Genomic DNA, 15641 nt, shown 5'->3' on the forward strand with positions numbered 1-15641 from the left:
GATTTTGTAGTCCTGAGGCGGATACCATGAGCAGATTCAGATGTGAGAGTACGTTAGGGTGATCAGAGATTCAGATGCTCTGGCATTTCAATCTTTATCATGTCACTTCCCAGAGGACAGTGGGTCCAGGTCCCATCTCTGTACCGTAGTCACTTCCTCTGATACTGGTCTCTGAGCCCTCCTCTATGTTCTTACCTCTGTCAAAGCGTTTGCTGCTGCTTTGTAATTCTCTCCTGATTTGCTGATCTTCTCCCCAAAGCTGGAAGGTCTCTGAAGGTAGGGACAGGTCCATTCTGTTCTGTACAGTAAGTGCCAGCCCCCAGAACTCATAGGAGTGCATGGCCATAGGAGGCTGTCAGTAGTTCCTGGATGAATAAATAAAAGAATTATGAATTCATGGTTCTGTCCTTTTCAGAGGATGGGTTTAAATCTCCAACTCTCAGGTCATAATGGTGCTGGGAAGGAAAGAGTTAAGCTATCTGGAGGGGCTAGGTTCATTCAGAGACCCCTTTCCTTTTATTGGCAAAGACAGGATAAAGTGATATATGAGATAAATCCTGGGATATAAAATCTTGACGCATCTTTTAGGTGCTGAGTTGAGCTAATTCAAACTCTGAAGGGGAAATAAATGAAGTCATTCTAGGTTTTCTCTTAAGCGGCCTGAGATCCAGTTATGAAGGGAAGGCAAGGCCAGACCCAGAAATTTAAAGCTTGACCTCCTTTGTCCAAGCTAATAAGAGAAATGGATTGGCCTTCATGACTTTTTTTTTTTTTTGTAAATAATCAAGAACAGTGAAGTAGCCTGACAGATGGTAGAATTAGGAGAACTGAAGGCCGGAGAATTGTTTCACGATTCAAGGCAGCTCGGAGAAGTCTGTGTTTATGTATTATGTTTTTCCTTCTCGCTCTCCTTTTTTAAGTGCGGAGGTTGGGGGGCGCCGAAATTCCCACCAACATAAACCAGTGCCATACAATGATGAAATTCTGTTTTCACCTCTGCCTGTGACAGGGAATGCAAAAAATAGCAAGTGGCCCAGTTCCACGAATCCCCGCCTCCCTGCCCTCCCAGCTCCCGCCGGGTTCTCATCTCTAAGAATGGAGGTTAGCGCACCGCGGCGCGCGAGCCGCACGCAGTCCCAGGACCCGGAGGATGATGTCAGGCGGCGGGAGTGGCCGCAGCCGGGCCGGGGAGGCCGAGGCCCCGGGGGAGCGAGTAGGGAGGGCGGCCTGGCCCGGCCGACGGCGCGCCCGGCCGCGCGGCGTCGCCTGGAGACAGCCCTGGCGGCGCAGTGTTGCTGTAAACAGCCGCTTCCCTGTTACTATCTATAGCAGGATCGCCTGGCTCCGGGGTGCGGCGGCTGGAGGCAGGTCGGCGGTCCGGCTCCCCGCGCTCCCCGAGGGATCCGCCCGCTGCCCTGATCCCGCCTCGCCCCTTTCCGTGAGCCCCTGGCCCGAAGAGTGGGGGAAGGGACACAGAGGCTCTGCTGGGATCTGCGGCTTCGCGTCCCAGAGGTGGCCGGCGCGCTGGGACCCAACCAGGGGCAATGTGACCCCAGCTGTCCTTTGCAGCGGAGCAGGAGGCTGGGGGCGTCAGGGGGCGCAACTCACTCCCGAGCATCTAGGCGCCCCAACCCCGTTTTCCAGGCCACGGGGCCGCGTCTTAGGTCCCAGTGGCCGAGGTCCCCGGCCTGGGCGCTGCTGGCCACGGTCCTTCCAGCGTGCCCGGTGCTCCCCCCTCCAAGTCCTCGCTGGAAAATCACCCGCTTGTGGGCTCCCAGTAAGCACAGCTTCCTGGGGGAACCGAACCACATCTGACTCCCCAGCTTGGACTTGCGCTCCCCCAAGAGCTCTCTCCACCCGGTACTCCCAACTGACCACCTTGCCCACATAACATCCCCCCACCCCCACCCCATTCCTCGGGCCCCAGCTCAGAAGGAGGCAAACGAACCCATCAGACATCCTTGCGTGGAGGTTCTGCACAATGTTTACTGGCTAGTGTCTCAGAGATTTGACAGTAACACTAACATCCTTAAGTATGGCCGAGAAAAAAAAAATGCGTTTTTTCCTTAAAAACAAACAAAAAATTAAAATCAAAATGCCCAGTATCGTAGGTAAAGTAGGTTATCGTAGTCCCTTATTTTGGATCTCCGGACTTTCTGCTTCCAAATGCAGTAACAGTCCTAGTATTGCTCGAGAGTGGGGGCTTAAGGGTCTGCTTCCACAGTTTGCACTGAATTAGGGCTAGAATTTGGAATGTCGTGGTGCTGGGGGGGGGGGGGCGCATTCCTTCGGGGGCCGAGGCTTAAGCCCTCGGGCTCTGTACCTGTTTCTCCTTTACCTTAGCCCCAGCACGTTTCCGGGGTTCCGTATACTGGTAAAAAGTCGCTTCCACCCCATCCCCCAACTCCGCTCCGGGAACAAGGGTCCGCATTGAACCAGGTGCGAATGTTCGCTCGCGTTCCTCGCCTTTCCCGCCTCCCCTCCCCCGACCGCGGCCCCCGCCTCCCCCCGCGCTGCACCCTTGGTGTTGGCTGCAGCCCGCGAGCAGTTCCCGTCAATCCATCCCCCCTCCCCTTACACAGGATGTCCATATTAGGACATCTGCGTCAGCAGGTTTCCACGGCCGTTCCCTGCGGTCGTGGGGGGAGCTATCCCCGGAGTCCCTCATCTTAGGGGGTCCGTGAGACCCCTAAGTCCTAGATTGCTAAGCATTGAGGAGATAAGGAAACGCACCAAGACGGGAGACGGGAGGCTGCGAGGGCGGCGGAGGCGGCAAGGAGGCAGCAGAGGTGTCCAGGTCCGCTCGCCACCCCCCCAGCGCCGCGATGGTCGCGCCCATGACGTGTGGCTGCTCATTCATAGAATGCTGTTATAAAAGCAGTGGCTGCGGCGCCTCGTACTCCAACCGCATCTGCAGCGAGCAGCCCAGAAGTCGAGACAGAGCCGGCGGCGGCGGCGGCGGCGCAGCGAACGAGCAGTGACCGCGCTCCTACCCAGCTCTGCCCCACAGCTCCTACCTGCCTCTGCCCCTCAGCCCCTCGCCCGGGCCTAGACTCACCGCGACCATGATGTTCTCTGGCTTCAACGCCGACTACGAGGCGTCCTCCTCCCGCTGCAGCAGCGCCTCCCCGGCCGGGGACAATCTCTCCTACTACCACTCACCGGCCGACTCCTTCTCCAGCATGGGCTCTCCTGTCAATGCGCAGGTGAGGCTGGCTTCGCGCCGCCGCGGGACCCGGGGCTCGGGGTCACCGGGGAGGAGACACGGGGGGCGGGACGCTCGGGGAGACGAGTCGGGGACCCCTTGGGCCGGGGAGGGAGGCTGCCCCGGCCGGAGCAGCCCTATCTCGGAGAGCCCCGGACTTGTTCCGAGTGCACGCACGCTTGTCATAGTAAGAATCGGTCCTCCTCTCCCGCGGCAGGCTCATCCTGAGTTGCCCTGGGACCGCGCTCTCTGACTGGTCTCTGACATGAGCTGGGGCAAACAGGTCCCAAGCAAAGATTCGCGAACTCGATCCTGGCTCCTCCGGGAGGCGGCAAAAAGCGGCGATTCCCCCTCCCCTAGCTGCCTGGAGCAGGGAGGAGGGGCGGGGGAGGAGGGCGAAGCAGGCGGGTGTGTAAGGCAGTTTCATTGATAAAAAGCGAGTTCATTCAGGAGACTCCGGAGCGGCGCCTGCGTCAGCGCAGACGTCAGGGATATTTATAACAAACCCCCTTTCAAGCGGGTGATGCCGAAGGGATAACGGGGACGCAGCAGCAGGGTGGAGGAGAAGGGCACTGCGTTGCGGATTTCTTGGGAGGAAACGGGGAGACCTTCCATCCAAGATGAGGGGCATATAAAAAGACGAGAGCAGTCCAGGGCACGCTTCTCCCTCCCTCTCCCTGCTGCATGCGGCACTGGAAACTCGGCTGTCGCCACCGGTGTCCGGAACCTGCTCACTCACGTCAGCTCTCCCCTCCTGTCTTCGTTCTAGGACTTCTGCACGGATCTGGCCGTCTCCAGCGCCAACTTTATCCCAACGGTGACTGCCATCTCCACCAGCCCGGACCTGCAGTGGCTGGTGCAGCCCACCCTGGTCTCCTCCGTGGCTCCTTCTCAGACCAGAGCCCCCCACCCCTATGGAGTCCCCGCCCCCTCCGCCGGGGCTTACTCCAGGGCCGGAGTCGTGAAGACCGTGACCGCAGGAGGCCGAGCTCAGAGCATTGGCAGGAGGGGCAAAGTGGAACAGGTGAGGAGTTCTTCTGCGCCTTCTCTCAGCAGGGGGCATGGGTTGGCGTAGGTGGAGACGGGGAGCACAGTAGATAGGGCGAAGCCACCGATGCAATTCACCGCGCATCCTGAACGGGGACCCCTGGCTCCAAGCCATCTCCATCCCAAGCCAGACTCTGGTAGCCCTGCCCCAAGAAGTACTGCAATAGTTTCTTCCCTAATAGGTTCCTACCTCCTGCTTTTGGACCGGGCTCTTTGTCCTGATTTTAAATGCCAGTCACACCTAGCCCACAACGGCGGGTTGGAAATGGCTTCCCAGCCGAGGTGCCAGGAAGCTGAGAAGCGCCCAGGGCCAGTTTCCTGAGCTGATGGCAGACCTTGTCACTGACTGTTGGCCTTTCTGAAAATTATTTTTCTAGTTGTCCCCAGAAGAAGAAGAGAAAAGGAGAATCCGAAGGGAAAGGAATAAGATGGCTGCAGCCAAGTGCCGGAACCGGAGGCGGGAGCTCACGGATACGCTGCAAGCGGTGGGTAGATCCTGGGGGGGCGGGTCACTCCTTTTTCAAACTTTGGGAGCAAGTTGGCGACTGGGTATAGGGGAGCTTGAGGGAGCCCGTGTCTTATGCTTTGCTTTATCCCTCTGTGTGCAGGAGACAGACCAACTAGAAGATGAGAAGTCTGCTTTGCAGACTGAGATTGCCAACCTGCTGAAGGAGAAGGAAAAACTAGAGTTCATCCTGGCAGCTCACCGACCCGCCTGCAAGATCCCCGATGACCTGGGCTTCCCGGAAGAGATGTCTGTGGCTTCCCTAGATCTGAGCGGGGGCCTGCCGGAAGCTGCCACCCCCGAGTCGGAGGAGGCTTTCACCCTGCCCCTCCTCAATGATCCTGAGCCCAAGCCCTCCGTGGAGCCGGTCAAGAGCATCAGCAGCATGGAGCTGAAGGCCGAGCCCTTCGATGACTTCCTGTTCCCAGCATCGTCCAGGCCCAGCGGCTCCGAGACCGCCCGCTCTGTGCCAGACATGGACCTGTCTGGTTCCTTCTATGCAGCAGACTGGGAGCCCCTGCATGGTGGCTCCCTGGGGATGGGGCCCATGGCCACAGAGCTGGAGCCTCTGTGCACCCCGGTGGTCACCTGTACTCCTAGCTGCACTACTTACACGTCTTCCTTCGTCTTCACCTACCCTGAGGCTGACTCCTTCCCCAGCTGTGGGGCTGCTCACCGCAAGGGCAGCAGCAGCAACGAACCCTCCTCTGACTCGCTCAGCTCACCCACGCTGCTGGCCCTGTGAGCAGGCGGGGAGGGGAGGCAGCAGGCACCCACGAGCGCCGCTGCCCGAGTCGGTGCATTACAGAGAGGAGAAACACGTCTTCCCTCGAGGGTTCCCGTAGACCTAGGGAGGACCTTATCTGTGCGTGAAACACACCAGGCTGTGGGCCTCAAGGACTTGAAAGCATCCACGTGTGGACTCAAGTCCTTACCTCTTCCGGAGATGTAGCAAAACGCATGGAGTGTGTATTGTTCCCAGTGACACATCTGAGAGCTGGTAGTTAGTAGCATGTTGAGCCAGGCCTGGGTCTGTGTCTCTTATCTCTTTCTCTTTAGTCTTCTCATAGCATTAACTAATCTATTGGGTTCATTATTGGAATTAACCTGGTGCTGGATATTTTCGAATTGTATCTAGTGCAGCTGATTTTAACAATAAGTACTGTGTTCCGGCAATAGTGTGTTCTGATTAGCAATGACCAATATTAAACTAAGAAAAGATACGACTTTATTTTCTGGTAGATAGAAATAAATAGCTATATCCATGTACTGTAGTTTTTTCTTCAACATCAATGTTCATCGTAACGTTACTGATCATGCATTGTTGAGGTGGTCTGAATGTTCTGACATTAACAGTTTTCCATGAAAACGTTTTATTGTGTTTTTAATTTATTTATTAAGATGGATTCTCAGATATTTATATTTTTATTTTATTTTTTTCTACCTTGAGGTCTTTTGACATGTGGAAAGTGAATTTGAATGAAAAATTTAAGCATTGTTTGCTTATTGTTCCAAGACATTGTCAATAAAAGCATTTAAGTTGAATGCGACCAAACTTGGGCTCTTTATTCTGGAAGTTTTGTAAGATCCTGAAAGGTATCAGAGACCAGTTTGTCAAGAAGGGTAGCTCCTGGAGGGGGACACGCCCCTTCGTTTGATCCCTTATTGAAAAGGAAAGGGAAACTCTAAAGCTGATGTTGGGAATATTTTACAAATATGGGTTCATCTGGGGAGGCTAAGATTCCCTAGCAGATTCTGGGGTAGCAATTGACTGTACTATATAGCTTTTGAGGGAACGCGTCTTCCTGCTTCTTTCTCTGTTTTGGAAGTCTAAGGGGGAAATATTGAAATCTAATTGTGCCAATATTAAACCGGAAGGTCTTGATCTTAAAGGAATCCTTTTAAGCAGACAGAATTGAGCTTTGCACAAACCACTTTAACTTTTTATTCCCTCAAAATTACGTGAGGGGTTACTCTCACCTTCAAGGTGAGCGAATTGAAGAAAGTTTAGAATGCATGCCTTTCTCAGTGTTCCACCAGTGAGATCGAATCTTAACTTCCTCATACCTTATCCTATCCCTAAGGCTGAGCTGCCTCTTAATATTTGGTCTAAAAAAAAGAAACAAAACTCGGGCCTTAACTCGAGCGTACATTTAGTTGGGCTATTTTTATTCTCACAAGGAAAGGAGGGCTACTGGCCTATCCCTCGGTAATAAATGCATTGTAATTGCTGACATTTCTTTAACATCATAAGCCTGCCATTCTGTTTACACTGGGGGAAGAGAAAACTGGCCCTGAGAATTTGCAAGAGATCTTGAACAGTTCAAATAATGGTTGATCAGTCGGTAAATAAAAAGTTACATAACAGCTCATTAAGGAGAAGTCAACATGACTCTGAATAAGCTTTAACTTAGAATCTTTAAGAAGAACATGACCTTTGTCTGGGACACCTCTAGTAATGGGGCCCTGACACGCACATGCACAAACCACAAAGAAAAGAGCCGGGGCCCTTCCCCACCCTGTTCTCAGATACCAGGCCGGGACCATGTGTGGAAGCCAGAGGCCATGCTTCCCCACACCTGCTCTGTGGAAGGGTAGCGTCGGTGCCAGCCTCCCCATGCTTTGGTGATAATGAAAATCACTGGGTGGTTACGGGGTGTCACACTCAGTCAAGTTGAAAGTTTTAATTGAAAATGACAGTTCCATTGAGGTTGATGTTCTCACCTACGGTCTCCCTGTGCCTGCAGAATAATTGACATTCGAACCCCACTTGCTTTAGGCTCTTGAGAACACTGATAGATCACATACGACTGCATATTACTTTTGCCTGTCTTGCAGTGATGAAAGTGGCTTTAGACTCCCTATTTGCTGTTCAGAGGGTAAATTTTCTGTAGCCTTTAAATGCAGCCTAGACTAATTACAAAATTACTGTAATTAACACCCAGATCTGAAATAACAAGGTGAGATACCCTGTAAAGAAGCTAGTCACCCCCCCCTCCCCTGCTTTCGCACACAGGAATAACAACCCACAGGAGGAGATTTCCCAGGTGGAGAAGGGTGGCTGGACCTCAGCTTTGGACGCTGAACTGCTCCCCCGGGACCTGGCTAATGACCCCTCTACAGTCCCACGCTGACTATAGAGAAAGAACATTGCTTTCCCTCTGACAGCCTTATCCTATGCCCAGACACAGACCATTCTTCTATTTCACCATGACCCAGGGAAGAACAGGTTGCTTCATCGACAAGACCGCATTACAGGTCCAGGGAGAGGTACTTGCACACAAGGAATCCCTTACCAGGCTTCTCGGAGGACAGAGTATCCTCCATAGGGTTGACATCTCACCCAGCTCCCTGCAGACTATTCTCATGGGATCAAGAGAAGAAAGGAATTCCCTCTCTTTCAGCCAAAGGGCTCTTTCCAAATCTTCCTTTCCTGAGTCAGGATTCAACAATTCCCATGGATGATGGATACTAGGAATGTCGACTTCTTTTTGGGAAAGACTGATCTCTACCCACAAGATACGACCTCACACTGGTCTCAACAAGACAACTATCCCACAATATACAAAAGATACACATATGATAGAAGGGGATGGGAATGAGGATGGGAGGGTCATTTTCTTATGGGGGAACATGTCTGGTTTGGCTCATCAATGGATCCCCAGACCTGTCTCAGTGTCTGGGGTTTAATACAGGGATAATAAATATCGGCCTGGTGGCTGAATGCAGACATTCTGCACTATTTCCATGAGCAGAAGTACATTCCACACATATTCTCTAAATTCTTCTATTCCAGACCCTTTTATGATATTAAGCAATGGGGATTTCACATCTTTTATGTCTGGCTTCAAACACATACCCCACTTCTATCCTTGGCTCCTCTGACCTCTGCCCAATTCAATTTCAAAGTGAACACCCTGCCATTGGGTTTCCAGCTCCAAATTAATTTTAGATAAAAAAAGAATAGAAGAAAAAATATTTATCTCTATATAATGGTGGATTATAGATTCTGTACTGTCTTTGCACATCCCTGCATCTTGCTCAATTACTAAAATTAAAAGGTAGCACTTAGCCATTTGTTCTAAGAACAATAATTTCGTATCAACAGCAACTTTCTAGGTGTGAATGAAAGCAAATCAATTACGCCATTTTAGTTAAAGGACAGAAGCGAGACTGAGGCAAAGTAAAAATTCTCGGATGATTACCCTTAGGACAGCACCTGAAGTTTCAGTGTGTTTCAAACAAAAAAAAATCTAAAACAAAACAAAAAATCAACCTTTAAACTGTGTCTGAGGCTTCCTCGAAGCACAGAATAGTCAAATAATCAAAAAACAAATGAGAATTGAGGATCATTTGAATGCTGAACATCAGATCGCTTTAAGGTGTGCTGTTTTGCTATTCACATGAAGGAGCTGTCAGTCCCATGCTGACTATAGGGGAAGAACATTTCTCCTCCACATCCCCATCTTGTCCTTTTCCCCTACAGCCCCTGCTCACCAGCCTTCCTTCCATTCCAGACACACAGCAGGCTTGATCGTGCTGCAGGGCCTTTGCACTTGCTGTCTCTCTGTCTGGGTCTCTTTCCCCAGGTTGGCTCCTTCCTGTCATTCAGGATTCAGCTCAAAGGATACCTCCTTCAAGAGCCCTTCCCACACCATTCTATCTGAAGTGATTTATGCACACATTTCCTCTCCATGACTCTGTCTTATTATCCTGCTTTGTTTCTCCATAGCACATGTCACCGTCCGCAACATCTAATTTATGTTTTCTTTTCCTTTTTAATGAGTTTCGGCCCTTCTTCACCACTGTATTGTAAGTTCCATGTGAGCAGGGATCTCTTCTGTCTTGATCACTTCTGTTTCCCCAGTATCTATGAGGCACTCGAATGCTTGTTAAATGAATGAAGATGGATGAATAAATGAAGGCAGGTGAAATTTACAAAATTAATCTAAAAGGAGATAAGTAGAATTTAAAAGTGAAGATAAAGCTGTGTACCTCACGGACTTCTTCCTGGATAGAAAAGCATTTCCTTTGTTTAAAAAAATTCCTGTCAAGGGTTCTACAGTATTAAGGTAGGGCACTAGCTAGAGTGGGAAAGAATTTTAAGAGGTCCCCAAAATACAAGCATACTGCAGGTCAGTGACGCTTCGAGACAAATTTACAAATTGAGAAATGTTTCAACATCAAATGAAGAATGGACGTATGGTAAATATAGGCATAACCATCTTCAACGCTTTTATTTATTTTTGAGAGACAGAGAGAGACAGAGCACAAGTGAGGAAGGGGCAGAGACAGAGGGAGACACAGAATCCGAAGCAGGCTCCAGGCTCTGAGCTGTCAGTACAGAGCCTGATGTGAGGCTCGAACTCACGAACCTAGAGATTGTGACCTGAGCCAAAGTCGGACGCTCAACCCACTGAGCCACCCAGGCACCCTGGTATAACCATCATCAAAAAACAAACAAAATTATGGTTTTCACCCTTATTCTTATGAAATTTTATTTTATTTTTTAAAGTTTATTTATTTATTTATTTTGAGAGACAGAGAGAGAAAGAGAGTAGGAGAGAGGCAGAGAGAGAAAAAGAGAGAGAGAGAGAGGGAGAGAGAGAGAATCCCAAGCAGGCTCTGCACCGCCAGCACAGAGCCCAAGGTGGGGCTCAAACCCAGGAGCTGTGAGATCATGACCTGAGCTGATACCAAGAGTCAGAAGCTTAAACATCTGAGCCACCCAGGAGCACCCACATGAAATTTTAGACTATCACACAAATCCATTTGGAGTGCCTACAAACTGGTATGCTAAATTATAAAACTTACAATTTAGTTTGCATTAAAATAGAAGACTGGGCACCTGGGTAGCTCAGTCAGTTGAGCTTCTGACTTCGGTTCAGGTCATGAGCCGGGGGTTCGTGGGTTCAAGCCCCACGTTGGGCTTACTGCTGTCAGTGCGGAGCCCGCTTTGGGTCCTCTGTCCCCCTCTCTCTGCCCCTCCCCTGCTTGCTCTCTCTCTCCCTCAAAAATAAAGAAAAACATTAAATAAAAAAAAAAAAGAATAGAAGAATAAGGGTTAGCTGTTATTACTATCATTACTGATATCAATCTTATCACCATAATCATTTATCATCATATCATCATAATCATCAAGAATATGCCCAGACCTGAGGAAAAGCAGTTGGTAATAAAGTGTATTGAATCCTGATGAATGAGTTCAAAATCCCCGAAGGACACTGGCTGGATAGATGGCTACTTTCTTTGCACACAGGAGAAAGCAACAGAAGCATAAACTGGGTTTAGTTCAGCGCAATTCATTTCAATGACTCCACACACTCATTCACTAAGTTGCCTTTCCTTTGCCCAAGGGCAGAAAGGGTTCTTGGCCACTGTCCCAAGGAGGCTGCCTGGCTTGATGGCCATCAGTTCTTCTTGACTAATAAGCCCTTTTTACTTTCGGCTCACACTGAGAAGGCAGCGCTTTGCTTGGTCCAATCAGTTGATTAGAATAAGAATCCGGAAGGGTTTGATCGATGGTTACATTAGGAGCAGGGCCTCAGAAGGAGGTCTTGTCAAAGGATGAGGAGCAGAAGGCCGCCATGTTTACTTTGGGGGAACAGTGTGCAGTCCGATCTACGGAAGCAATGATTGATTTGCAGGCTTTTTGATCACCTACGAGACTCTCATCACAGCTGTAATTACCAAAACAATATAAGTGAATTTGGATTTGAGGAATTGGATCCAATATAGCAGAGTGGTTCAGAGCAACGACTCAGGTTTGAATCCTGGCTCCTTGACCTTGGGCCAGTTACTTCACCTTTCTGCACCTTAGTTGAAGTAAAAGAGGGATAATTGTACCTTACCTCTTGGGGTTGTTGCAAGTCTTAAAAAAAAGTTAGTATGTATTGGGTGCCTGTTACAGTACAGAAGTGTTTGCTATTATTTATTATCTCTATAACTAAGGGAGATGGGGGTCAGGGGAGAAAATATTTACCCTCTCGGGCAAGCATGGGCTTCATTTAATTCAATAAAAAGTTTCTGGACGTCTACTATTTATCAGGTGCTGGTTTCAGATATGAGAAAGGCATAGGCCTGTACTCAAAGAGTTCATGGTCTAGTAAGGGAGAAAGACACGTAAACATGTGCATCATAATACACCGTAACGGTGAAAACATCAGATGCAACAGTTGTGCAGAAGAGGGAGTGATGAACTCTATCTGGGGGCGTCTCCAAGCCAGTGATCTCTGAGCTGGGCTTTGAAGATGGATGGAGTTTGCCAGATGAGCGAGTGGCCGGTGGAGGGATTTCAGGAAGCAGAGGGATATCCCCGTAAAGGCACACACTCCTGAAACAACACACTTGCTTTTGCTGGACTATAAAATATGGGTGGAGGGGGGAGGACGGAAAGGAGGGGGATGTGATTATAGAGCATCCCCGAAGTGCATTTGATTTCGTTTACATTAATATTGCAGCATCAAAGCGGAGGGGGCTGGAGATAGGTCAGGAAGAGGTAACTGTGGCCAGATCATGAAGAGCCTGGTATTTACTTGCTTCAGTTGTGTGTAGGCTGGACGGGGCGGTGGTGGTGGGAATGCAGAGGGAACAAGAGGTAATTAGGGGGTAGGACTGTTGGGACCTGGTGACTGAGTGGATGTGGGAGGTGAGGGAGGGAGAGGAATCCCAGTCACTCCCAGGTTCCCCGGGCTCGACATACATGGAGGCTGTGTGACTGTGACTGCAGGAAGAAGAGTAGGTTTGGGGAATAAGAAAGTAAGTTCCAGGGGCGCCTGGGTGGCGCAGTCGGTTAAGCGTCCGACTTCAGCCAGGTCACGATCTCACGGTCCGTGAGTTTGAGCCCCGCGTCAGGCTCTGGGCTGATGGCTCAGAGCTTGGAGCCTGTTTCCGATTCTGTGTCTCCCTCTCTCTCTGCCCCTCCCCCGTTCATGCTCTGTCTCTCTCTGTCCCAAAAATAAATAAATGTTGAAAAAAAAATTAAAAAAAAAAAAAGAAAGTAAGCTCCATGTTGGACATGTGGAGTTTGCCAAGCCTGTGGGATACCCGGGGGCGGGGGCGGGGGCGGGGGCGGGTGGTGTAGGCAGTTCACTTATACAATAGATATTCTATGATGTGAGCTTATGGAGCTCGTCTGGAGGCACGTGGTTGGGATCGGACCTGGAGCCCTAGGATATAATAGTGATAACGGCTAACATTTCACATGTGCTTGTTATATGCCAGGCTGTGCTATGCACTTCACAGGCAATGCTAAATCAGGGACTGTATTCGCTTCGCTAAACATTTTACCTCTAGTAACTGGCCCATACTGGGCATACGATAATTATTTTGTCGAATGGATGCTCTCGTTAAGTCCGCACCACAGCCCGATGATGCAGATATTATTAGGATCTTCATCTTACAGATGAGGAAAATGAGCTAAAAAAATATCACATTGCCCAACGTCACACACTTATGAAGTAGCAGATCAGAGATTTGAAATGAGCTCTTTGTGACTATGAAGTCTGACGTGCTGAACTGTTTTGCTAGAATGTTAAAATCTGCTCCTAAGTAGGTACTTATGGGGCTCCTGGGTGGCTCAGTCGGTTAAGCGTCTGACTCTTGACTTAGGCTCAGGTCATGATCTCACGGTTTGTGTGCTCGAGCCCTACATTGGGCTCCTGTGCTGGCTGTGCGGAACCTGTGTGGGATTCTCTCTCTCCCTCTCCCTCTGCCCCTCTCCTGCTTGTGCTCTCTCTACCTCAAGATAAGTAAACTTAATATGTACTTATGTGACTTAGGGTGAGCCTCTAGCCCCTCTGAGATTACCCCATCAGGAGCGGATTTCAAAAATCTCGGAGCTCCCTTTCCAGCTTCAAAACTCTGACGACATCAGGTGACCCCGGTGGAGATGCACTGCAGGGGCCCATACCCCACCATTTAGGATGGAAGGCCCGAGAAGTGTATGTAGTGCTGCTAGGTGCTACACCACAACGGCGAGGTGGGAGCTGTGTGGGCGGGCAAAGCAGGCGGATTAGGGTTCTGCGTCTGCACGACAAATTATCGCAAATTTAGCAGCCAGAAGCCACACGTATTTCTTCGTTTCTGTGGACTGCATGGGTAAGCTCCGTCCTCTGTCCATGGTCTCATAAAGCTGCAGTCAAGGTGTCAGCTGAGCTGAATTTTCAGCCGGATGGTTGAAGGGAGAAGAGTCTGCTTCTGAACTCATTCTGGCTGTTGCAGACTTTCTTTCCTCATGATTTTGTAACTAAGGCCTGACCTTCTGCTGGCTGTTGGCCAGAGGCCACCCTCAGATCACAGAGGCTGCGCTCTCATCATGGTTGCCCACTTCGGCAAGCCTGCCGGGAGAACCTACTAGTGTGTGCTGGTAAAATGGATGTATATATCTCCTTTATATAGAAATAGATACAGGTGAATGTATAAATATTGCAGATTATTTATCACAGGAGTAACATCCCATCGCCTTTGCCATATTCTATTGCTTAGAGGCAAGTCTTGGGTTCCACCTGCACCCAAGGGGAGGGAATTACACAAAGGCATGGACACCAGGAGGTAGGAGTTACTGGGGGGGGTCAACCAAGGGCCTCTCATCCACAAGAGGTCACATTACGTGCTGAGAATGTAAAACTAATAAAACCAACTAAAGTCGGTCTGCTTTTTTATTAATGCCATGAACTGTCAACTTTAGGTGTGACAAAGTATTTCCTGAAAAGAACGTCTCTTGTTGCTTCGAGCTGTAAACAGTTGCTGGGATTACTGTCAACTTTTCATAATGCGTATGTAAGCCTCATTTTTAAAATCACTGATCCTTTAATGCATTGTATGCTACATGGAAGGAAACTCTCAGTTATACTAATAGTTGGTCCCCAACACGTGGACTTAGCTATATGCCTTCATCTCAAGAGTAAGTTTGTAATGGTTCAGAGTCATTTGAAACTGTTTTGGGTGCAATGCACATCTCCAACCTATGGTAGTACACAGCACTGTGTTTAAATAGATTTGAAATAAACACGGACAACAGTGAATGAGAAATCGAACTTGAGTGACTTCAGTTCTGTTATTATTTATGACCGTGTGGACTTTTTGTGTTTAAAATCTAATACTGTGAGGCGGTGCAAACAGAGGTGTGATATTTTTATTTGGTAAATATACATTTCAGTTCATACAGGCAATACTTCACTAAATTTTAATATTAGCTTTAAAGTGGAAAATTCCTTTACAATTATTCATTTTAAAACTGAAAAACGATCAAGAAAACAAAACATTACAACAATATTGTGATTTAGTAGTTGCCTAATACTTGGTAAGCTACTGTTTTGCTGCTTAGGAATAAAAATAGCTAGCACTGATTTGGCTCACCACGGGCCAGATTCTTCCAAACACACACTCCCACATACTAGTATCTACATTAACTCGTTAATACAACCTTAGCAGGTAAGTCTTGCTATTAATCTTACAAATAAAATAATCTGGGGCACAGAATGACTGCGGTTTCCTCGAGATCATCCGAGTGGAGTGGCAGAGCTGGTATCCGAGCCGGGTAATGTGGCTCCGATCCCTGAATTCTTAGCCGCTAGTAAGAAAAGACAAAACGAAACCAATATCCCCAACAACCTTGCAGGCCAATAGAAGCCCTTCAAAAAGGACAGGAAGCCTTCTTCTGGTCCAGAAGGGCTTCTTTCTATTCTAGACCCACCCCTGCTGGATCCTGGGCTGCGGGATAGCTGGCTTCCCGAGGGGGTGCTCTCTCGGCGTCCCCTCCTCTGCCCGCGTCTGCCCGGCCCAGGTTTGTCCCGGCCCGTCCCAGCTTCCGGTCCTTTGCTTCTGGCCCGGTCGCAGGGTCAAGCCGTGCCAGGAGCTCGCGAGTCCTCTATTTACTGTTTG

The 15641-nt window shown here is 49.4% G+C and overlaps 1 protein-coding gene and 1 long non-coding RNA gene across 3 annotated transcripts; one reads left to right on the top strand and one right to left on the bottom strand.

The window, feature by feature from the left end:
• The first annotated feature begins 2889 nt into the window (after positions 1-2889).
• On the top strand, positions 2890-6307 carry FOS (Fos proto-oncogene, AP-1 transcription factor subunit). 2 transcript variants are annotated; one of them, NM_001009341.1, is given in 4 exon segments: positions 2998-3206; positions 3975-4229; positions 4630-4737; positions 4861-6298. In NM_001009341.1, coding segments are annotated over 4 exon segments (1146 nt in total). In that variant the 5' UTR covers positions 2998-3065; the 3' UTR covers positions 5503-6298.
• Positions 6308-14876: 8569 nt separating this feature from the next.
• Positions 14877-15636, bottom strand: LOC123386151. Its single transcript, XR_006599808.1, has 2 exons — positions 15454-15636; positions 14877-15330 (listed from the first exon to the last, which is right to left on the bottom strand). It is a non-coding gene; the product is annotated as an uncharacterized LOC123386151 (long non-coding RNA).
• Between the last annotated feature and the right edge of the window lie 5 nt (positions 15637-15641).

Source organism: Felis catus, chromosome B3, assembly GCF_018350175.1.
Source record: "Felis catus isolate Fca126 chromosome B3, F.catus_Fca126_mat1.0, whole genome shotgun sequence".
Classification (NCBI taxonomy): Eukaryota; Metazoa; Chordata; class Mammalia; order Carnivora; family Felidae; genus Felis; species Felis catus.

Excerpts from the sequence above, each read along its gene's own strand:
- FOS (XM_045058690.1), top strand. The coding sequence starts at position 3,066 with ATGATGTTCTCTGGCTTCAACGCCGACTACGAGGCGTCCTCCTCCCGC. Across the intron at positions 3,207-3,974 it reads GCTCTCCTGTCAATGCGCAG|GACTTCTGCACGGATCTGGC; the intron begins GTGAGGCTGGCT and ends TCTTCGTTCTAG. Across the intron at positions 4,230-4,860 it reads GGAGGGGCAAAGTGGAACAG|GAGACAGACCAACTAGAAGA; the intron begins GTGAGGAGTTCT and ends CTCTGTGTGCAG.